At 47.1% G+C, this 23842-nt stretch overlaps 1 protein-coding gene across 1 annotated transcript in view; it reads right to left on the reverse strand.

Annotated features, from left to right (window-relative positions):
- Positions 1 to 21810, reverse strand: part of GUCY1A2 (guanylate cyclase 1 soluble subunit alpha 2) — a 205551-nt gene extending 183741 nt beyond the window's left edge. The window contains exons 1-2 of the mRNA XM_077341568.1: positions 21158 to 21810; positions 67 to 128 (exon numbers count right to left, since the gene is read on the reverse strand). Of these exons, the coding sequence (XP_077197683.1) occupies positions 67 to 128; positions 21158 to 21469 (374 nt within the window). The 5' untranslated portion in view covers positions 21470 to 21810. The remainder of the gene's footprint in view (positions 1 to 66; positions 129 to 21157) is intronic.
- Between the last annotated feature and the right edge of the window lie 2032 nt (positions 21811 to 23842).

Below are 23842 nucleotides of genomic sequence, written 5' to 3' on the forward strand. Positions count from 1 at the left end.
TATTGCCACCCCTTTCTCCCCCTCTTCCTCCTTCCTTCCAAATTTGGAGGAATCGGCTCTACTTACCCAATTGCCTGATGCTCGTAATGCTGTAGCGTCCTCTGGAGAGTCTGTCTTATGGTCTGAGGCTGGAGAATAAACAAAGAAATAATAATAAAAATGTTACCAGCACAACGGCAGTCAGCCTCACACTCCGCACGCTGTCTGAATGGAGGTGACTACCGATTTTATCACTTAATCTAATGTATGTTTTTCCAATTACACTCATTTTTTTTCTCTCTTCTCGCACATCTGCTGTGCTTCCCCCAGAGTAATGGGAAGAAAAGAAGCCCAGAAGTAGCAAGCTGTTTTTTGTAGCGTGAGCGCATCAATATTTCAAGGCATTTCCTTCAAACGCCAGCCCCTTCGTTGAAAATCAGCTGTGAGGTTTTGTTGTTTTTACAGCCAAGGCCTCTATTACAAGAAAAGAAAAGAAAAAAGAAAAAACAGCAGAAAGATAAAGCTGCTTTTCAACAAAACCAAAGAGGGGTCAAAGGGACCCAAGAATTTGCCTGCTTGATATGACTCCTTAATCTCCAAACCATCAAGGTCAGTTCCCCTGGAGAAAAATGGCTGCTTCGGAGAGTGGACTCTATGACATTATGCCCTGCCAAGGCCCCTTCCCTCTCCTAACCCGCATTTCCCCAGGCTCCTCCCTCCTACCCAAATCTCCTGGTATTTCTCAAGCTGGAGCTGGCAACCCAAACTGAACTCCAGGCTATTGAGATCAGTTCCCCTGTAGAAAATGGCTGCTTTGGAGAGTAGACTTTATGGCATTTAATGCTCCGGTCCCTCCCCATCCCCAGGCTTCACCCCCAAATCTCCAGGAATGTTCCAACTTGAGTTGGCTATCCTACTACCTGAGCAACGTCTATACTAATTTTGCAGTCCTCCAGGTTGGGCTTGGCGATCACCCAGAATTCCAGACACCGAAGAAAATGGCTTCATTGGAGGGTAGACCCTAGGGCAGGTCCTTCGTTTCTCCCAGTCTCAACCACTCTAGGCTCCGTCTCCAGCTCTGCTTGCTTCTAGCCCCAGTGTTAGATTGATTAGATCCATTCTCTCTTCACTGGTCCTGACATTTCCCATAAAGCTGACATTTCTAAGCCGAACTTTTACCTATCTGCTACTTTAGATGTTGGCCAGTCATTTCAAGTTTTACTAAAAGAATGCTCATCAGCTAGAAGGGGTTTAAAAAATTTCTAAGACTCAAAACAATGAACAATAGACATTGTTATTAACATCCATTTGTATATTCAACGTTCATCTTTCAATGGAGAACATTCAGCAGCAGATTGGCTGATCAGATGAACAGAATCCATCTGAAGCTGGATCAAATGTGGAGGAAATATCAGGTCCGTCTCTAACACAGAGCGGAAAATGCCAAGTTCTTCAGCAGTGGATATGAATATTTACACAACTGGTTGATCGTTTCTAACCTGAACAATAACATTTATTCTAACCTGCCAGGTTATTATTGAACTTTGTATTGTTTATTGAGTGGCTCTTTTTAGCATTCTTCTTCCTGCAGCAAAAAAAAAGTTGCCTGGGAAGCTTGCACATTTCTCCAAATATAGAATGCAAAAGGTTACACTAGCATCCTTTCAATTCTGAAAAATGTACCTTTATAAAAAAAAAAAATCCTTAATGATGGTAAATCAAGTTGGCCACAGCAATCCCTCTCAGAAGCAGAGGCATCTATCAATTGACTTTACTATTGTTATTATATTTCTTACTCGCCACTCATGGAAGGTTACAACATAAAAACCCTGCAGCAATAAAACCCCATTAAAACAATCCAGAACAGTACAAAAACCAACATAGTGGTCAAAAAATTATTTCCCCATAATGGTGTTCCTGCCATTAGGCAGCAGGAGGCAACATCAAGCAATCATCACCCAAGATGTTCTAATGGGTGGCATACCTTCCTGAGGGACTTCAACTAGGCAATATTTTAGGTCTTGAGAAATCATCCCATCATCTTTTTCAGCGCTCCCAATGGAGATGGAAGGCCAAGCTGTGCCAAGGCCACAGAGTTAAATGAAATAACAAAAAGAGCAAATCACAACTGAATCATCCTCGCCAGAACTAAAGCAAAACTGTAAGATCCATAAGGCAGAAGCAAAACACTCCATTTGCCCTCTTTGGCTAATTGACACCAACAATTTCCTCTTCCATTTAGAGTGCAGCTTGGCACAAGCTGCAAAATCAAGAAGGGTTAAGGCTTTTATGGTGCCATCCAGGACAGAGGGACACCCACCTAAGTTCATTGACCTCTGTCAACTCAGAAGGATGTAATTCTGCTCAGGATGGCGCGGTAAAAGTTGCTTTTGCAGGGGGGAATCCACACCAGGCACTTTTGCTCTCAGCAGGAGTTAAATGTACTATCTCAGGAAAGCATTTTAAAAGAATCAACTGGCCACTTGCACCAGAAAAAAAGAAAAAGAAAAAAGAAGAAACTCTTTAAATGAGACCACACAGGGGAAGCAGATTATGCCCACTTGGGGAAGCAGGTGTTCAAGTCCTAAAGGCCTGATGGAGCAGAAATTTTCTTCAGATGCGGCTAAAACATGGTCCATTTAGGAGCTGTACAACTCTGACCCTCGCTGCAAGGGAACAAATGGAAATTACACCGTCTCTTCCTGGCCTTTTAATGCTAAAACCTGGGGTCATTTTGACCCGTTACAAGATTGGGGTTTTTTTTTGGACAATTAAAATGAAGCAAATAAAACCTGGCAAGGCCACAAAGACAAGAATTAGCTCCTCTGTTTAATTAAGCTGCACAGATGACCACTCTTTGAACTTCTTTTACATTTTGTTCCTTTCATCAAAGTCAATTGCTATTCCAAAACTGATATGGCCTTTTGCCTCATTATCAGATTCCTGTTTGAGAAACAAAAGCCCAGCGGGACAAATGTGTGCTAGTGGGCCAAAGCCTGTTCTTGCTTTCACAGCCTAAATCAGCTGTCCCCAACCCCCGGTCCGGAGACCAGTACCGGTCCGTGGATCAGTCGGTACCGGGCCATGGCTGCTCCTCACCCTCCTCCCCGGCTGCTGCTTCAGGGACTGCCCTGCCACTCTGCTGCCAGCTCACCTTTGGTGCTCTCCGGCAGCTGCCATGGCTGGGACTCCCCCTCGGCGTGGTACTGCACACTGCGCCCCCCCCAGCGGACGGTGGGAAGTCAGGGGCGCTGGCGGGAAAGCAAGCGGAGCAGGGGCTTAGGAGGTCGCAGCGGCGTCCCTCGGCAAAAGACTACCCCCCGGGCCTAAGTAAAATTGCCATTGACTGGTCCCCAGTAATAAAAAGGTTGGGGACCACTGGCCTAAATGATCATTTTGTCTGAAGCTGACTTATATGACCTAACAGTTCTGCTACTGTTACCCTCCTCCTCCGTAGTAAAGCTAGTGTGGAAAGCCTCTGCAAAGGAAGTGATACACGCCTTTTGAAAGAGCCCTTTTCAGTTGTTGTGTTTCACCCCCTGTACGGTGAGAACATATTTCACACAATCCTCCAATTATGCAAGACAACCCATTCTTTTTTGAAATGGGAAATCTATCTATTTCAGCCAATGTTTACACAAATCAAAAACCAAGGCTGAAAAATAAATGAGTTGTTCCTTTCAGGCAAAATGACCACTGTACGTAGGGCCACCAGCCCCCTGGTGGGACCAAGAGTTCAACTGATTTTAAGACTACAGAGCACAGTTTCCCTCAAGAATATGTATGGTTGCCAACCTCCAGGTACTGGGCCGCAGCAGGGGGGAGGGAGGTGTGGTCACACCAGCAGGCGCTCCTCCCTCCCCCCCTCCGCAGCACAGCGCAGCACTCACTGCGCCAGGAGCGATCAGCCGCCTCCCAATGCAGCGAGCGCCACGCTGCAGGGGGGAGGCGCCGGTGCCCACAAACACACAGGCATGGACCTGCCACACCTGCGCATTTGCGGGTGCTGGCGTGCCCCCGCCTCCCCCCTGCAGCGCTCGTTGCACCAGGAGGCAGCCAATTGCTCCCGGCGCAGCGAGCGCTACGCCTCACTGCTGGACGGGGAGGGAGGCGTACCTGCTGGTTTGTGGACACGGCGCACCAGCACCCGCGCCGCCCTCTCCCCCCCAGTCCCCAGCCTGAAAAAGGTTGGGGGCCACTGCTCTAAGGCATTAAAGTCCCTCCCCCCCCCACATACACATACCACCTCCTCAGGCTCCACCCCTAAAACCTCCTGGAGCTGGCAACTGTATCTGTGAAGTAGGTTAGGTTGAAAAAAGAGCTCCCCGCCCAAAGTTACCCAGCAAGATTCAAGACAGATCAAGGATCTGAACCTAAGCTACAGCTGGTAACCTTATCAGTCACTGAGCCTGTTGTGCGTTTGTCAACCGAGTACAAAGAAGTTGAACAAGTAAACAATATCAAACCTCTTAATCCACTCGGCTATAATTGTCGTTACTTACACAACTTGACTCACATCAGCCCTTCTTGACGACGACAACAACGACAATGACAACGACAACAACAATAACAACACACACCCTCTCTCTCTACCTCTTTGTAATGGTTAAGGATATTCTGTTACATTGAAGAAGCATGCCTGCACATGAAAGTTTATGCCTTGCATAAAATTTTGTTGGTCTTAAAGATGCCATTGGACTCCAATTTACTACTGGTCCCTAAGGACACTGCAGGGCTGGAAAAAAGGCCAGAGGAGGGCAACCAAGATGATTAGGGGCTTGGAGCACCTTCCCAGTGGGGGAAGGCTAAAGAGTCTGGGACTTTTCAGTTTAGAAAAGAGATGACTAAGGGAGGACATGATAGAGGTTTATAAAATTATGCAAGGGGTGGGGAGAGTGGACAAAGAGAAAAATTTCTTCTTCCAAAATACTAGAACTGAATGGCATCCAATGAAGCTTACGGGCAGTAAGTTCAAGACAGAATGTAGTGAAGGGCATAGGAGTAAACAACTTTAAAGGGGAATTAACTAGATTCATGGAGGATAAGTCTAACAGGAGCTACTAGCTGTCAAAATTGTGTATCACAAGCTTTTGCCATTTTCTTTCTTGTACCCAGCTTTCACCTGTCACCTCCACATTTGCCTTAAGCCCTTATTGATCCCTTGTTATTCATGGTCGTAGGTGTGAAAGCAGCTTGTTCAGTGCCTCTGGAATACCAGCCCTGGGATTGTTTAATGTTGTAGGAACTTCAGGAACACACTGTCTCTACCCCTGACTCTCACTTTTGGTGCACAAAGGGAAATTTGGACAGTTCCGTGTCCACTCAGATAATCAGGGGGAGTGACAGGGGCCAGGGTTAATAAGGGTTATAAAACTGACCCAGCAAGAACTTGAGAGATGCTCACGTAATTATTTCTTCAATAAAGAGATTTTATTCAACAATTCTATGATTCTATGAAGTCTGCTTATTGAAAGCAACCAGGTGAAACCTCATACTAGCCATGGTGACTGAGGAGAGCCTCCAAAGGCTCTAAAATCCTCTACATTCCAGAGAAAGGAGGCAACATCAGGGGAAGATCTAAGCCTCTATGCCAGGAGTAGTCAAACTGCGGCCCTCCAGATGTCCATGGACTACAATTCCCAGGAGCCCCTGCCAGCGAATGCTGGCAGGGGCTCCTGGGAATTGTAGTCCTTGGACATCTGGAGGGCCGCAGTTTGACTACCCCTGCTCTATGCCCTATTGCTGGCCATCCAAAGGAACTGGCTGGCCACTGTATGAGACAGGATGCAGGACCAGGTGGACTACTGGTCTGATCTAGCAGGGTACTTCTGTTCTTAACTCACCAACACAAGGCAGTGCTTCTGAGAGCCAGTTTGGTGTAGTGGTTAGGAGTGCGGACTTCTAATCTGGCGAGCCGGGTTCGATTCTGCGCTCCCCCACATGCATCCAGCTGGGTGACCTTGGGCTCGCCACGGCACTGATAAAATTGTTCTGACCGAGCAGTGATATCAGGGCTCTCTCAGCCTCACCCACCCCACAGGGTGTCTGTTGTGGGGAGAGGAATGTGAAGGCGACTGTAAGCCGCTTTGAGCCTCCTTCGGGTAGGGAAAAGCGGCATATAAGAACCAACTCTTCTTCTTCTTCTTCTTCTAGGCTGCAGTCTGGGTAAATGTGGCCAGGGCTGTAAACTGACCATTTCACTGAGCATCATTTTTAGGAAAACAAAACACCTACTACAATGCATGCCCTTCTCACAGCTGTCTAGTATTTCAGTCCTTTCACACATATATTGCAGACATATATCTGTAACATAAATAAAGCCCAACTGGGGCAGTGGGAGGAGTTGGGAATCATAACCTACCTGATTGGCCATCTCATCAATGAACACCCAATCAAGTAAGGTATCCCACCCCTGGCTGCATCTCCCTCCAACTTATTCCACATAGAAGAAGTGCTAGCATGCTCTACTGGACTAACTGTGAAAGGAAAGCCAGCCAGCGAGTGGGAGCTGGGAGGGAGGGGGGAGGGCCTGGGACAGCAGCAATTTAATATACAATGTGTTGCTTTTAGTTTTCAATAAGCAAAACTTTATTGATTTCAAATATTCTTTTGACTGTATCCACTGGCCTTCTCTATGGAAGGTACTAGAAAATGTGCCCCAGAAAATAATCACATTCCTCCAAACAGCATATGATGGTTCCACAAGCCAAGTGCAAATTCGAAATCAACTATCAGAATTGACTAATTTGTATACTAGATAGATCCTTTTTATACTTCTAATGTCCTTGTTTCTGTTTTAGACTCTGTTAGGAGATTACTTCTCTATACTGAAGTTGTTTTTCAAAATATGAAGTATGTATTCATGGCATTAGTCATTCAGACTGTTGTTATACATTAATTATTATTATTTTTAATTATTAATTATTTTTTAAAATTACTTATTGTACTTTTATTCTTCCTAAGAATTGAAGTCCCTTGATAAAGCCAAAGAGCGAAATGTGTTGGGATTTATATGAAAGAATAAAGAAGAATGGAAGTATGAAGACTCTATAAAAGTCATTTTTGTACATTTGATTTGCCATATTGGTATCTCAGTGCCTCTGTACTTGCCCTGTATCTGGTCCTTCACTGGGTCCTACCCCTCTTACTTTATTTTAGCATAATTAAACAAGACAATTCGGACAAAATGTGACAACCAGCTGCAAATTAAAGAACAAATTCAAAAGGAGTGGGGAAGGCACTGGCAAACCACCCCATATTGAGTCTGCCATGAAAACGCTGGAGGGCGTCACCCCAAGGGTCAGACATGACTCGGTGCTTGCACAGGGGATACCTTTACCTTTACCTTTTACTGCCAACAATAGGCAAGAGTGGAAACAGATTATAAACAAGGCAAAAAATCCAGCAGCACCTGCAGCAGCGTATTGGCTGAGTGGGCAACCTGCTCTACCAATCGCCAGCTAAAGGATAAAAAGAAGAAAAGAAGAAAGTTTTTAATTGTGCTGCCTTTAATTCCTTGGGATTAAATTCCATTTTCAATCTTATTGTTTTAACTCTTGAGAGAGCAAGCTTGGAGAGAGCCAGCTTGGTATAGTGGTTAGGAGTGTGGATTTCTAATCTTGCGAGCCAGGTTTAATTCCACGCTCCCCCACATGAAGCCAGCTGGATGGGTTTGGGCTTGCCACAGCTCTAGTAAAGCTGTTCTGACTGAGCAGCGATATCAGGGCTCTCTCAGCTTCACCTCCCTCATAGGGTGTCTGTTGTGAGAAAAGGGAAGGGAAGGTGAATGTAAGCCACTTTGAGACTCCTTCAGGTAGAAAAAAGCATCATAAAAGAACCAACTCTTGTTTGTTTATTAGATTTTTATACTGCCCTTCCATACAGCTCGGGGCAGTATAAAAATTATTTCATATTATTGATTTTATATTTCATTGTTTTTTATGGTAAGCTATTTTGAGGGCCAGAAACCAGATTAAAAATCTGTTTCATTTTCTATTTGCTATATGTAATATCACCAGTGCGCACCGTGAATTTTAAGTGTGGTTAATTTATTCTTGCACCTACCAACCAGGGATTTTTTTCCCTCCGTTTCCTCCCTATTTAGTAGTTCATGAAAGGGCATTTGATTTGCATTTTTCCCTACCCGTTATACAACTGTTGCTGCAGATTTTTTCTGCTTAACCAGATAATTTTATACATTTTACCATACAAATTATCTTCAGCCAGCCAACTGCATTGCTTAAAGGGAAAATTGATAATACATTTCTGTTTCCCTTATGGCATTTTCCAGGGTCATGGCTCTTCCAAGTCCCACAGTTAAGTTGCTCTGTTGCTAAAATCCCTTTATGTTACTTCCCATTACCAACATCTCTCAAATGTGTCTTTCAGTAAGTATATCCATCAGCTCACAAACGCAGCACAAAGAAACCACTCCTGTATGGTAGGACAGATTTACAAAGAGTTTGGTGGTAACCTATTATCAGCAAAAATAAAAACTCCTCTCATGAGAGACTTGAAGTACAGTTATATTGCTTGATTTCTTGGCAATTGATCTGTAATTTTTATCCCACCCTTCTTACAAGGATCTTTGAACATGGTTTTCTCTCCCATGCAAATCGCCACTTGTTAATACAATCGTCAAACCAAGAATCCAATGGATATGTTTACATATTTTATTTCTTATTCAATTTCTATAACCACCCTTCTCGGCATAGCTGTCTCAGGGTGGTTGACAAGAATTTAATAAAACAATTTTTGCCTTAGGGTAGCATGGCAACAGATGTGAAATTCCAGACCGTTCTCTAGCCATGACCATTCAAACATGTGCAGCAGCCCAGGAGAAGCCTGATAAATCTCCAGCTATTGCTATCTGCCTAGGACTTCAAAGACGAAGAAGCCACCCAACCACACAAGGATTTGCCCAGGTGGACTACAGGCTGTGGAAACATGACTTAAGTCCTCATCAGGTGCTTAGCCAGCTTGGCATTAAAGAGCTTAAGATCAAGATATCACTGCTTAATTTTTTCAATATTTTGGCACCCTGGCATTCCTGTTAATGTGTCAGATTAGCATCTGTAACAGCCAGGTTCAGATCTCTGTTCTCCCACAGTAACATGCTATTCAGTCACTCTGTTTCCGCACTGGGAACTTCGCTGCCCCAGCTCCCGTGCAGGAGCACAAATCTGGGGCGGACAAAGGGCAACAGGACAAATGCTCTAGTGTTGTTAGGATAAAGAGGAAAAGCTGAGGGTTGCCATCTCCAAGAAGGGCAATCCCTGGACCTTTGGGGGTCATGCCTGAGGAGGGCAGGGTTTGGGAAGGGAGAGAGAAGAAGTGGGTTTTTTTATGCTCTACTTTTCACTACCAGAAGGAGATTCAAAGCAGCTTACAATCTTCTCCCTACAACAGACACCGTGTGAGGTAGGTGAGGTAGTGTTCTAGCAGGACTATTACCCCAAAGTCATCCAACTGGCTGTATGTAGAGAAGTGGGGAATCAAACCCAATTATCCAGATTAGAGGATGCTGCTCTTAACCACTATACCAAGCAGGCTCTCAGCCATAACATCCCATAAAATCTACCTTCCAAAGCACCCATTTGCTCCAGCGGAATTAATCCCTATCACCTGGGAATCAGTTGTAATCCTGGGCGTTTCCCTGGCCCCACCTGGTGGTTGGCAACCCTAGGAAGAGGGGAGAATTCCACTGCAAGATGCTTTGGGTCCAAATGGGAAGAAAAGCAGAACAGGTGGATTCGTTCGTTCGTTTGTTCGTGCATGCGTGCATGCGTGCATTCATTAGTTTTCTTTTTCTTTTAATAATAACTATTTTTATTAATGTAAGCTTATAACCTATCCACAAAGAAAAAAACAGGTAATAGCTAAATGGATAATACAAAGAAAATCCTGGCACAATACAAAAAGTTTAAATGTCAGCCCTCCTCATTCATTAGATTTCTTACCCACCACTCCCAGCAAGCTAGCTTGCAATGGGTTACAAAGAATTTAAAGGGAGAAAAACAACAATGTACTAACAAGATTGATTGATTGATTGCATTTATACACTGCTCCCCTTTGCGGTTCATTGCGGTTTTCAGAGAACTATGATACGAAAGGATTCTGAAATATCACTGTGAGGATAAAATGGAGGAGGGGAGAATTATATAAACTGCTTTCAGTCCGTGCTTAGGAGAAAAAGAGAGGAAATATAAAGTAAGTAAAGAAAGAAAGAAATGCTTCACACCTAGATGAACAGATTTCTTCCCAACAGCTCTGTCCTTCATGGCATATTGGTTAGGGAACTTGTCTGTCCTGTTTTAGAAGCTATTTATAAATGCCACAATGCCAAGAAAGTTCCTTATTCTACAATCTAGTCCAGGGGTAGTCAAACTGCAGCCCTCCAGATGTCCATGGGCTACAATTCCCATGAGCCCCTGCCAGCAAATGCTGGCAGGGGCTCATGGGAATTGTGGTCCATGGACATCTGGAGGGCCGCAGTTTGACTACCCCTGATCTAGTCCAAAACCATGCATATCAACTGCACACTTTTTGTAAAGGAAAACATCCCTCTGTTTCTCAAAACACTCCAATTAGGCAATTTTCAACAGAGTCCTAAATATGTTTTCTCAGATCCAAAAACCAACAGAACTCACTTCATGGTGAGAAGGGTGACGATTTCATGATTTTAAGGAATGAAAAAAAAAAGTTTTAAACTTGCCAAAATAATCAACAGGCATAACCAACGTATGAGATGGAATCAGATGCCACTTTAACAAGTTCAGAATTACAGGCTGAAAGCATGAGGTGGTTGTATTATACTAGGTATGTGCAATTCATATCAGATAGTCCAAAAATACCTGAATCAATGCTTATTCTGACAATTTTTGGACAAATCGGTTCAACTAGCACTTCCGCTTAAGTTAAGGTGCCTGAATCAACACTGGCTGAATCACTGAACAGCAATTTGGGTGAGATTCGGACATGCAGAGATTAGCAATTAAAATTTTCCTTTTCTGCCGATGGTCTGGGAGGGACAAAAGTTTGAAGTAGAGGTACCAAATTTGCAGTATGGTGGCAGGAGTCTATCCCCAAAAGAATCCCCAAGTTTCAAAAAGTTTGGACCAATGGGTCCAATTCTACAGGCACTCAAAGAGGGGACAAAAACAAGAACAGATAATCTTTTTTCCCCTTGTAGTTGGGAACAATGATTGTCAGAGGGTGCCTGCAGAATTGGACCTTCTGGTCCAATCTTTTTGAAACTCAAGAGTTCTTTTGAGAAGAAACTCCGGCAGGTAAACTGCAAATTTGGTGCCTCTACCTCAACCCCCCCTCCCCCAACCCCCAATCATGGAATAGACAGAAAGGAGAAATTTCCTATAGACGTAAACAGTGCCATTGACTTGAATAAAGTCAAATAGTTTTGGATTTGGCAGAACTGATTCATCCAAATTCGAGCCACGGAAGGATGATTCAGATTCGGGCTGAATTGATTTGGGCCAAATCCAAAACAATCCTGGGTTTTGGAGGGTTTTTTGCACAAACCTAGATTATACCATCAGACCACCAGTATATTATCTCTTCTCACAGGCAGAGGCTCTTTAGGATCACAAGTAGAAAGTGGGCTTTTTGACGTCTGTGGTTCTATTAACTAGAAACACTAGAGATTGAACCTGGACGTTCAGCATGCAAAGCACATACTTCTCCATTGTGCCACTGCTCCCCTCCTGAGTAGTAACTCATTGGCAACAGATAATCTATCACCTAAGAGACAAACTCTGCACAATGCAGGCAATTTGTGATTGTATCCCCAAATGCAATCCCCCTGATGGGTAATTCAGCATCAAAAAGTGGTTATGAAAGCCCAATACGGACCAGAGCATCAGCACTGGAGACGGGGAAATCAATTACCCAATCCAAACAGCTGTTTTTAGTCCCAGTCGAGGGGAAAGATGGGCATCCGTATCAAGCCTGCATTTTCCCCTATACTAAGTATAAAAGCAGACCAAAAAGCCTGTCGCTGAGAACTGAACTAGCACAGGAGGAAAGCTCTTCTCCAGAGCTGTAACCCAGATCTATCAGCCTCTGCAACTGGTTTTTGAGATAAGCCCACACTGGCCTCTGTCAGCTCTGCCCACCTATTTATTTATGGCATTTGTAGTCCTTCCTATCTTTGGGGATTCAGGGGCGATTGCATTTCACGGGTCAATACAATCCCTGTATAAAGTTAAAATTAGTTCAAATTAAAGCAATAGCATGGAAACATTTACCTTAAAATCATAATAATAAATTAACAATACATATTAAATTGGTTTCTTACATTAAAATCGACTACAGTGTTGTCTCTATGGGGTAGGGAGGGGGACATTCAGTGTAAAGTACAGCATCTCAGCTTGGTGGGGGTCAGATAGAGGGGCCAGCAGAATTAGGTGTCACTTCTGGCCCCCACCAGAGGGCCAGTGGAACAGCTGTCTTGTAGGCCCTGCAGAACCACAGAAGGTCCCAGAGGGCTCTGATTTTCTATAGCAGAGCGTTTCACCAGGATGTGGCCAAGAAGACCCTGGCTCCGTTTGAGGCCAGTTTAATATCCTTAGGACCAGGCACCCTAAGCAGATTTTTCTCTGTAATCACATACTGAAGCTCTGATCCCCTCTCATTAAAGCCACACAGACATATATTCTACTTGCTGATGTTGTCTAAGGGCTGAGCCACATATTATCGGCCACTAAATAGGTGAATTACGGGCTTCCACACTGTAAGTTGGGTCCAAAGATTGGTTCCCATTAATAGAAGGGTCTTCAGTCAAGGGAACAGAACTTTCCTGCTTTGTTCTTCTTACAGCATCTCCCTGTACTCCCCAGAATGTTGACCTTGGATGACAGGGGTCTAATTTTAGGAGCTCAGTTGGCTGCTGAGGAAGGCAGAAAAGTTCCACCATCAGAAGTGTTAAAGGAAAATCTAGTCTGTTATATTTTTCAGATGTGTACACACTTAAGATGCTCAACATGTACACCTAACAATGCAAATGTGAGCAATACACATTCCATATCCATAACTTCATCAGGGATCTATGACTAAGTGCTTAGTGAAAGTACATAGGGTCAGACAGCCAGGTTTGCTTCTGCATAATGATGGATACGCAGGGGTAGTCAAACTGCGGCCCTCCAGATGTCCGTGGACTACAATTCCCATGAGCCCCTGCCAGCATTACCTGGCAGAGGCTTATGGGAATTGTAGTCCATGGACATCTGGAGGGCTGCAGTTTGACTACCCCTGTATGTATAGTATATGGCCAAAGGACTTTACGAAGCAGAATGTAGACAGTAAAATACAGAAGTAAAGCAGCATATTGTGAGCATGGGCCCCAACACTGGAAATCATTGCATATCAGAAATTACATAAATGTGCAGTTTGCATTGTTTGAGTCTCATTCATAAACACAGGTTATCCCCTGATGTCACCAAGTGATGAGTGTCTGACTTGACCTTTAAGATAAGTACTGCTCTTGAATTGACTGATTAATGACTATTTGAATGATTAACTGAACGCAAATCTGTTTTGATGCTTGAAACAAGTAGCTAATATGCCTTTGGGTTCTGAACACCAAAAGCTGAACTCACACACCTCCCGCACACACACACACACACACACACTGCACAAGCAGTGAGAATATCTAAAGTATGCGTGGGGAAAAAGCAAACTACTTTCCCATTGCCCTACTGATTTCAAAAATCCATAGCTGCTACTCATAATCTTAAACATGCTTATTGGCACAGAATTTTCATTGATTTAAGCTTACTTCCTAGATAGATCTTGTTAGGCACACAGCATAAATCTGCAAAGTTCACACACTTGGCCTGAGATAAATGGAATTCATCCCCAAACTACAGACAGAGCAGCGCTGCTGTCAGAACTAGACAAAGCTTTTAAATAGTAACTAGCAAGTAGATTGGTGTCTGTTTCTCGAGGCAACTTACACGCTTCATTTAAGTTTTTCTGCAGTTGGGAGCCAAAGGGCTCTTCAACTGTCTCTCCTTCATTCTATCCACACAACAACAAACCTGTGAGGTAGGTTAGGCCAAGAGTGTGCAACTGGCCCACAGTCAACCAACAAGCTTCCACGGCAGAGTGGGGAATTGAACCTGAGTCTTTTGGACTCTAGTCTGATACTCTAAAGCAGGGGTAGTCAAACTGCGGCCCTCCAGATGTCCATGGACTACAATTCCCAGGAGCCCCTGCCAGCATTTGCTGGCAGGGGCTTCTGGGAATTGTGGTCCATGGACATCTGGAGGGCCGCAGTTTGACTACCCCTGCTCTAAAGTGACTTACTATCATCTTCCCTTCCTCTCCCCACAACAGACACCCTGTGTGATAGGTGAGACTAAGCGAGCCCTGATGTGACTGCTTGGTCAGAACAGCACTATCAGGGCTGTGACTAGCCCAAGGTCACCCAGCTGGCTCCATGTGGAGGAGCGGGGAATCAAACCCATCCTGCCAGAAGTCGGCACTCCTAGCCACTACGCCACACCAGTGGATGGGAGATCACTAAGGAATACCAGGGTCATGAATCTCATAACCCAGAGGCAGGCAATGGTGAACCACCTTTAAACCTCTCTTGCCTTGAAAACCCCAAGGATAGCCATAAACCAGCTAAGACTCATTGGCCAAAAGAAGAAGAAGTTACCAACTGAGAGTCAGTCTGGTGTAGTGGTTAGGAGTGCGGACTTCTAATCTGGCGAGCTGGGTTTGATTCTGCGTTCCCCCACATGCAACCAGCTGGATGACCTTGGGCTCACCACGGCACTGAGAAAGCTGTTCTGACCGAGCAGTGATATCAGGGCTCTCTCAGCCTCATCTCCCTCACAGGGTGTCTGTTGTGGGGAGAGGAAAGGGAAGGCGACTGTAAGCCGCTTTGAGCCTCCTTCGGGTAGAGAAAAGCGGCATATAAGAACCAACTCTTGTTCTTTTTCTTCTTCAGTAATATCGGGGCTCTCTCTGCCTCACCTCCCTCACAGGGTGTCTGTTGTGGGGAGAGGAAAGGGAAGGTGACTGTAAGCCGCTTTGAGACTCCTTTGGATAGAGAAAAGCGGCATATAAGAACCAACTCTTCTTCTTCTCTCTTCTTCTCTCTTCTTCTTCTTCTTCAATAACCAATTTAAAAACAAAACAAAATCCCGGCCCAAAAGCTACTTTGACTGTAATCTTTTCAAAAAACCAAAGTTTTGTAAATGCTGCAGAGAACGAGAAATGGATTAGGCCGTGCGGATTCTCCCCACGAGTGCCCTACATAAGGCATCCAAGGCATAGCTAGACATCCTTCTGGAAACAGTCTACAAATCTAGAAGCCAGCAGCAGCAGCCTGCCCTAAGCCATTGAAACTACTGGCCTACCTTACAAGGTTGTTGAGAACATATCTACTACACAATTTCACCTCCTTCATTATGGTATAAATGAATGGCCTCTCATTCTCTCCTACCGGAAGGAAATGTGAAAATGCACAGTGGAGAATGGTCTACCGATAAAGCACCTGTCTAGCAGTCAAGATCTGCTACGGCAATTGTGGCTGAGATAACGTGTCAATACTGGCAGGAGTAAATCTGTCACCTTCATCCCAACCTGAAAAGTTAATTTACAAATAAAACAACCTTGCGATATCTGAGCGACAAACCAGAATGATCAAATGGTCAGAGCATCCCCTCTAATCTATAATTGCTTCCTTGCATTAAGAACGAAGCCGAAATACTCTTTCATAGGCTGATAATCTGCAACCACTTCAGGCATCTCACTGAGATAAGCTTAACACTTAGGAAATGTGCAGACTGAGACGCCGAAACCACAGGGGCTACCGCAGCTAAGGATCTTAGAACGCTGAAGTTTATCAGATATACCGTGGACAGGGGCGCTACCGAAATTATGCTCTTGCCTTCTGAAGTGGTTTAAACTGTGTTTTGAAAGAAGGAGGAGGGTCATCTGGGATGTCTTTTTCCCTCCAAGTCTGATTTTATTTTGTCATTTGCCTACAGGGAAAAGAGCCTGAGGAAAGACGAAATTACTTAAAGTAACTATAGTGCTTATCTATTTCACACATCGATCATGCAGAATAATAATAATAATAATAATAATAATAATAATAATAATAATAAGAAGAAGAAGAAGAAGAAGAAGAAGAAGAAGAAGAAGAAGAAGAAGAAGAAGAAGAGTTGGTTCTTATATACCGCTTTTCTCTACCCGAAGGAGTCTCAAAGCACCTTCCCATTCCTCTCCCCACAACAGGCACCCTGTGAGGTGGGTGAGGCTGAGGGAGCCCTGATATTACCGCTTGGTCAGAACAGCTTTATCAGTGCTGTGGTGATCCCAAGGTCACCAAGCTGGCTGCATGTGGAGGAGTGGGGAATCGAACCCAGCTCCCCAGATTAGAAGTCTGGATCTCTCCCAGCAATGGGATTTTCCCACTCGTGTCTGAACACACTTCTCAAAGATCATACTTGCCATTCTGCAGACCAAAAACAGTTACTTGTGAGGCAGTCATGAAAATGCCAACAAACTCCAATGGAACAGGAAGAGAAGGGAGGGAGAAGAATGAAAAATAATCTGATTTACTGCAGTCCTGCCTGATCTTAAGAAATATGGTCAAACCATGAACTTGTTCAGCCTGGTTTCTGCTGGAGTACAAGCACACATGATGGCTTCAGTCCAAGGTGAAAACTAAAAATCGAGCATTTTTCTAGCATCCTATCAACTTCAAAACAAACTAGTCTGCCACACATGAAAAGCTAAAGTGTTTTCTGTGAAATCATCTCAACAGGCACTGAGCATCCCCAGCAAAACCTGTTGTGGCTGAAAAAGCACAAAACCCTTTCGCTCTTTGCAGCTATTTGAGAACTCAAAGCAGGGGAGTGGGGCATATCATCACTTGTTCTCATGCAGAGGCGGGTGCCGAATGCCCCCAAAATCATGTTGACTGATGAAGTTTTTCAAAACCTGCTTAACGAACGTCTCGGTTCGCAGACTTCAAAGCACTGCGCCTTAATGGTTTGTGCAATGGTAGAAGACGTTCCGTAATTTCCTGCAAAGGACGGCTCATGAACCTTATGGCCAGCTTTGCCAAGAATGCATATTCAAAGGGAGCTCTTCCCAAGTCAAGATTGGAGATGCTCAGACATCCCGAAATGACAGGGGCCACTGAAGTTTCCCTAATGTCCCTGTTAAATTTTGGATTCCTCGCAAGCCAGTTAGAACGTTGGTCGCTCGCATGACGACAACACCCCTATTCACACACCAGAGTGAACACACACGCATCCTGCATGCACATCTGTCTTTAAGAAAGAACAAACGTGAGGCCACCTTACAATTAAAACCAGGTACTAGCGCCTGGACAAATGCGTGGATGCTCAGCTGTGCATGACTAAAGGAATGGGAATCACTGAACAACACATAAGAAACAAGGATTTGCTGTACGCAGATTGTACATGCAAGTCACAGTAACATAGGAGGAAGAAGAAGAACTGTGTGTGTGTGCTTTTGTACCCTGCTTTTTACTACCCGGAGGAGTCTCAAAGCGGCTTACAACACCCTTCCCTTCCTCTACCCTGTGAGAACTGTGATTGGCCCAAGGTCACCCACCCATTTGTGGGAATAATGGGGCACAGGGACATTCTGGTGGAGATGGCAAAACCTAGAATGCATAGTGGCCTACGGCTACCGTGAATCAAGGCTGCTCCTATCTATCAAGCCTCACTTTGGATTCTGTCCCTCAATCCCAGCCAGGAGGGGAAAAGCCAAAATTGTGGAAATTCACTGTTATGGAGAGACACTCTGCCTCAAGGCTCAGCTCCAGCACTGGCAGAGAATTCAGGAGCTCTCTGCTAGGGAGATGCTGCGGACATGCCCCATGCAGATGTCATATGTAAATTGGGCATTATAGTTTTATATGGAGCTATTATTTTGGCTTATTATTTACACCAGGGGTAGTCAAACTGCGGCCCTCCAGATGTCCATGGACTACAATTCCCATGAGCCCCTGCCAGCAAATGCTGGCAGGGGCTCATGGGAATTGTAGTCCATGGACATCTGGAGGGCCACTGTTTGACTACCCCTGATTTACACACATATAAACGTCCCCTCTGGCGAGATGGTTAGAACAGCTCCCGTGGAATCCCAGGATGGTTCAGGGCCAGGGCCTGCTCTGGGGAACCGTGTTCCCGAACGGCTTGAAAGGAGCTGACATTCCCAATATTGAGCAGGCCACTTCGCAAAGCGAAGCTATTCGGGAAAGAATCGGACAAAACGTCTTCTTTTTTTCCATTGGCAATGTTGACAGTTGTTTCAACAGATGCAATCACTGCCACTTTTACATTTATTTGGGGTCCTGGGGGGTGAGGGGTGGGGCACCGCGTTTGAAATAAATAAAACCTGTGGAGAGAAAAAGTGAGGGAAGGGGGTGGCATCCCATTTTCCACTGCTTGCGTCCTCACTCCTGGGTTTACCCCCAGAAGTTTCCCTTAAGCCTTTGTCTCCTTTTTACGATGTGCTACCACACCCTCAAGAAATTCAAGCCATGTGGGCAACTGGAGGGAAATGAATGAGCCGTCGTCATGCGATTCATATTGGAATGGGCAAAAATTGCCTCCTCCATCAACAACTCTGGGAACCCTAATTCTCACTGGGTAGGGATCCTAAAGAGGATACAAGTAGGAAGGGTCCCATACCCTTTGGAGGTCCCTGTAATATACCAACCCTCTCACCCCACACCCCCTACCCGCTGTATTGGTGGGTCTGCTTGGGAGTCTTCCGTCCTATATGGCTCACTGACTGCTTCCCTTCACCCTGCTCAGGAAACACCCCATTTTTTAGGGAAACTGCGTTCTACTCATCCTGAAAAACTGCAGACACATACACAGGGGACAACTGATCAGATCCTTCCTTTAACGTAAAGGAGTCACGGATAAAGTCTCAGGTCATCTTTAATTTAAATTGCCAAAGGCTTCCACAGCCGGTCAGCTGGCTGTTGTTTTATTTATGATTTTGTTGGTGTGTTACACAACCCACCCAAGTCAATAAAATGCCCAGCAACTGTTCACACACTCCACACTTTGGCAGAGAGAGATTCCCCATCTTGCCGTGTCCTATCTCTGAAGATGCCAGCCACATCTTGCCGTGTCCCATCTGGCAAACGTCAGGGACTAAAACTACCAGACCACAGCCACCCAGTCCGGAAAACCCACAGCAGCCATCTTTAATCTCCTTTAAAAGCAATTGCTTGACTCCCAGTTTGCATTGAGCCCCCTGAGCCCCCGGGGAGGGCGGTATATAAATATAATAAATAAATAAATTGGGGCCATAGCAAGGCAGCAGGAGAGTTTACCATTTCCCTGAATACTGCTTTTTGGACAGAAGTTACAATCCCAAGCCCCTATGGCAGAGGGGAACCATGCAACGCAACCCTTTAAAGAAAATAGAAAGGCAGCTGGTGCTCTTACTAGAAACCTCCTGGCTCTCGGACTCTCAGGACAATAATAGTTCATTTGGATGGGGTGCAAAAGGACTCGGAGCAAAATTGCTGGCAAGGACAGCAGCCAGCTGAGCAGCGCCTTGACTATCAACAGCCCCTCGGGCCAATGCTCAGCAGGGAAGAGAATCTCCCAAAGAAGCCAGGCTGCAAAGAACTCCAAACTACACATTACACATTACGTACGCAAGCAACCTGACCAGTCCTTTCAAGATAGGGCCATTTGAAATAGATAAATAAGGTGGTGGGGGGGGGAGGACATGTTTTTAACCCTTTTCCCTCCTGGGAAGGGAAGGGGTTTCATACTAATTCCATGGGGGAGGGGAGTTAAATATGAAGGTGGAATGAAGAAGGTGTAAGAGGGCAAAGGGCGAAACACCCCACATCTCTAATCCAATCTCCTCCTTCCCCAAGCCACTTTTCCTTTTAAAAACGCCACCAGAGTTCATGCACGTTGATCTGCATGCAACCAGGAGGGAAGCCCAGAAAAATGGTTCCAAACCCCACAGATGGGAAGAGAAAAGCTGTCTGAAGAGCAACCAAAGACAGCGGTTTCCATGCTCCATTCTGACAACATGTGGTGCTTGGAACGTAAGTGATGAAATTCGGGAAGGAAGCACCTTAAGCAAGGAGGAAGGCAGTGCCTTAACGGAGAATTACAGAATGCAGGAGAGGAATGACGTGGGAAGAGCTCATTGAGGATGGGAGAAGAACAAGGCTGAAGAACTTCCCTGGGAAATGAAGTTCCAATGAGATCGGACACAAAGATGGCAGGTTTGGGGGGGGGGGGGAATTCTGCAAAACAGGTTTGGGCAAAGTTACTGGGGAAGACAAAATGAAATCCAGAAAGGAGACACGGGGTATGAAGAGCAACCGGTTCGAGGCACAATGTGTGGCCCGCTGAGATCGGATCAAGGGGAACAGACGCTCAGGTTAGCACAATGTGCGTGGGAGAAAGAAAGTCTCAGAGATCTAGGAACACCTCACCTGTTTAGAAGCTGGCGAGAATCTTACTATGGCAGAAGGGAAGGCAGAGGTGGGTTTGGGGTGTCACTGAGGGTCGTACAAAGAGGTCCTTTGGACACAAATCCCAACAGTAGAAGAACCAGTAGGGAATAGCATGCAGGACCATGGGACTTGAGGCGGACAGAAGCCCACTTTGCACCCAGGGGAGGGAAATCTGGAGTTTGCACCTGGAGCAGGGGGCCGGTTTCAGGGATCCTTGCAGATGCGAGCGAAGCCTGTCCCAGTCCCGACCTAACCCCAAGGAAGGCAGCTTTAAAGGAATCCCAAACAGCTTCTCCAGCGTTGCTGGGACAGGGAGGCAAGAATAGTCACCGAGGGTCTCTCTCCCCCACCCTGAAACCGCCTCCCACTTCAAGAAGGTGAAATGCCAGGATGATTTTTTTTTTAGGGGGGGGGGGGTCTGGAGATCTAAGCGGCCGTTTGGAGGGGGCCGATCTGGGCTCCCGCGTGAAGCCCCCGGCGGGAGAGTAAAAGCGCGAGGCCGTCTGCAAGCCCGGAGCGCGAGCGGGCGCGGCATCCCCACGACCCCCTCGCCGGCCGGGGCGCCTGGCGCGAAAGGCGCGCGCGACCCGCGTGTCCGGCGTCACGTGCGGAGAGCGCACACGCGGGTCGGCCGGCCGCCCCCGCCCAACCCCGCCAGCGGGCCCTTACCGTGGGGGCGGTGAGGCGGCTGACGCTCTCGCCCAGCGAGTCCAGGTTGACCCTCCGCCGGCGCGGCGCCCTCCGGGATCCCGCGGGGGCCGGCGCGGCGCGGGGGACGGCGGCGGCGGCGAGGGGCGGCGGGGGTGCGGCGGCGGCGGCAACGGCGGGGGCCGGGGGGGCGCCGGTGGGGGCGGGGGGGCTGCGGCTGCCGTTCCACAGGAGCCTGGCCACGGGGCACTCGCCCTCCTCCTCCGGGCTCGTCTCCAGGTAGTCCGAGCCCAGCGAGCTGAAGGATTCCGTGGAGATCTTGCGCCGGGACATGCTGCGGCGGCGGCGGCGGCGGCGGCGGCGGCGGGGCTGGCCGCGAAGCCTCACGCGGAGAAGGGCATTGCTGCGGCGGCGGCGGGGCGGCGCGGGGCTCCCGCCGGGCTCGGCGTCCGGCTGGCCATGGCTGAGGCGCGGCGAGGGAGGCCGGCGGGGTGCGAAGGCGACGCCGCCAATGCCGGTGCCGAAGCCGCTGCCTCCCCCTCTGCCGCCGCTGCCTCGCTCCGCCTCCCGCCGCCGCCGCGTCACGTGCCCGCCTGCCTGCCTGCCTGGCCCGGGGAAGGGGCGTCTCGCCCTCGGCGCCCCAGAAGGCGCGCAGCCCCGAGGCGCAGATTGGAGGCTGGTATCGTGTGTGTGTGTGTGTGTGCCCCCCCCCCCGCCGCCGGTGGTTCGTTCCCACGGGCACGCGGCGAGGGGCCAGCACGTGTGGAGCCCGAACGGCGAGCCCACTTCGGGGGGAGGAGAGGGGGGGAGTATCGCTAAATCCCAGGGGTCCTACAGGGAAGGGTGTTGGGGAGCTTGGATAAGCGGGCGGGTTCAGCCCAAGACACGAATGGGGGTGGGGGGTGGCTAGTCTGCCGGTGGCCGCAGAAAAGAGCCAGCGGCCAGGGTCGCCGTCGAGACGGTGGCGGGTCTGTCCTGAGTCCCTCCTTCAGGCGCTTCTGGAGAGCCAGCGTGGGGTCGCGGTTAAGGGCGTAGGAGAGCCTTTTTCGACCTTTTGACTGTGGACGAGGAAGCCCTGAAATGTCTTTCAGGCTTCAGGGTACCCTGGAAGGGGTGCCATGCCCCTTCAGAGGAGGGGGCAAGGAGGTAAGAGGCAGGAGCCAGCCAATTTGTCCATCTATCATTGGCCATTCGTCCATAGTGGAGAAAGAAACCAGGACCCTAGCAGCGGTAGTCAAACTGTGGCCCTCCAGATGTCCGTGGACTACAATTCCCATGAGCCCCTGCCAGCATTCGCTGGCAGAGGCTCATGGAAAATGTAGTCCATGGACATCTGGAGGGCCGCAGTTTGACTACCCCTGCCTAGAACTACAGGGGAAGTTGCCCCCCCCCCCCCCGTGACATCTAGTGATGTCCGCGGCCATCTGAACTTCTGGGGAAGGCCGCGTAACCCCTGAGGACCTCTTGCACAGTCCCAGGGGGAAACCCTGGTCTGGAAGATCCAGAATTGAGTCATCCTCATCCCCCCCCTCCCCCATGCCATGTAAGCTCCCTGGGTGACATTGGGACTCTCTCTCAGCCCAGCAGACCTCACAGGCTTGGTTTTGTGAGGATAAAATGGAGGAGAATGAGGTGAGCCACTTTGGGTCCCCGTTGGAGAGAGAGCTGGGATACGAATAAATAAGTCTGTATGAGAAGTAGCACTAATGTATCGAATATTTTTTAAAGAAATAAATAGCGCTCACAAACAGCAGTGACAGGCATCAGATGGAACAGACACTGAAATAACAGCGAATGGAAAGCTTTGGTTTTATAATTCTTTATTATTCATACATGTAGGTGGGTAACTGTGTTGGTCTGAAGCAATAGAGAACCAAGTTGGCATCCAGTGGCACCTTTAAGACCAATACAGTTTTATTCAAGGGATGAGCTTTCATGTGCATGTAGAATTAAACTTTGTTCCCATTGTCACGCAGTTATCTCCAGGATTCCTGTGGCTGTGACTCAGAGGCAGAGCCTCTGCTCTGTATGTGAGCAGTCCGAGGTTCCTATGTCCATCACCTCTGGTTTAAAGGATCAGGCAGTAGGTGATGGGTAAGACCTCTGCCTAGACCTTGGAAAGCCATCTCCCATCAAAGTGGACAATACTGACCTTGATAGACCAATGGGCTTGAGTGTGATACAGGATCCTCAAAATTGGTATACTCACTAATGCCAACGAAGTTCATGGTTAGAAAGGCCACAGTGGTGTAAAGTTTCTGTGATCCACAAAGATGTTCCAGTTCAACTAGTAGCAATCTTATTCTTTCGTCCCCTTCAGTAACTTTACAAGGGGAAAACTGCTTTCCTTTTCCTTCTGTCTCTTCCGCTAACTAGTTGCCTTCTCTCAGATTTCTGTTTTCTCCAGTGGCCGTCCAATAGAACTAGGTTGCCCAGGTCCATTGGCACTGCTAGTGGGGAATGATGGGGCACTTTTCAGGAGTAAGGTGATGTGCTGATGTCACCTGGAAGTGACACCGAAGATGCTGAGGAGCAACACTCTTGCTTTGGGGCAAAACTCTATGGTAGGATATGCTTCAAACCGTAAAGTTTTGCCCTCACAACAGAACCTCAGCATGTCAAATTAAAATGTGGTATTCTTCCGGTTTAGGATAACTATATGGTGGACCCCAGTATCATCATCATCTATTATAATTCCAGAAATGC

Source organism: Paroedura picta, chromosome 6 (genome assembly GCF_049243985.1).
Source record: "Paroedura picta isolate Pp20150507F chromosome 6, Ppicta_v3.0, whole genome shotgun sequence".
In the NCBI taxonomy this organism is placed as follows: Eukaryota; Metazoa; Chordata; class Lepidosauria; order Squamata; family Gekkonidae; genus Paroedura; species Paroedura picta.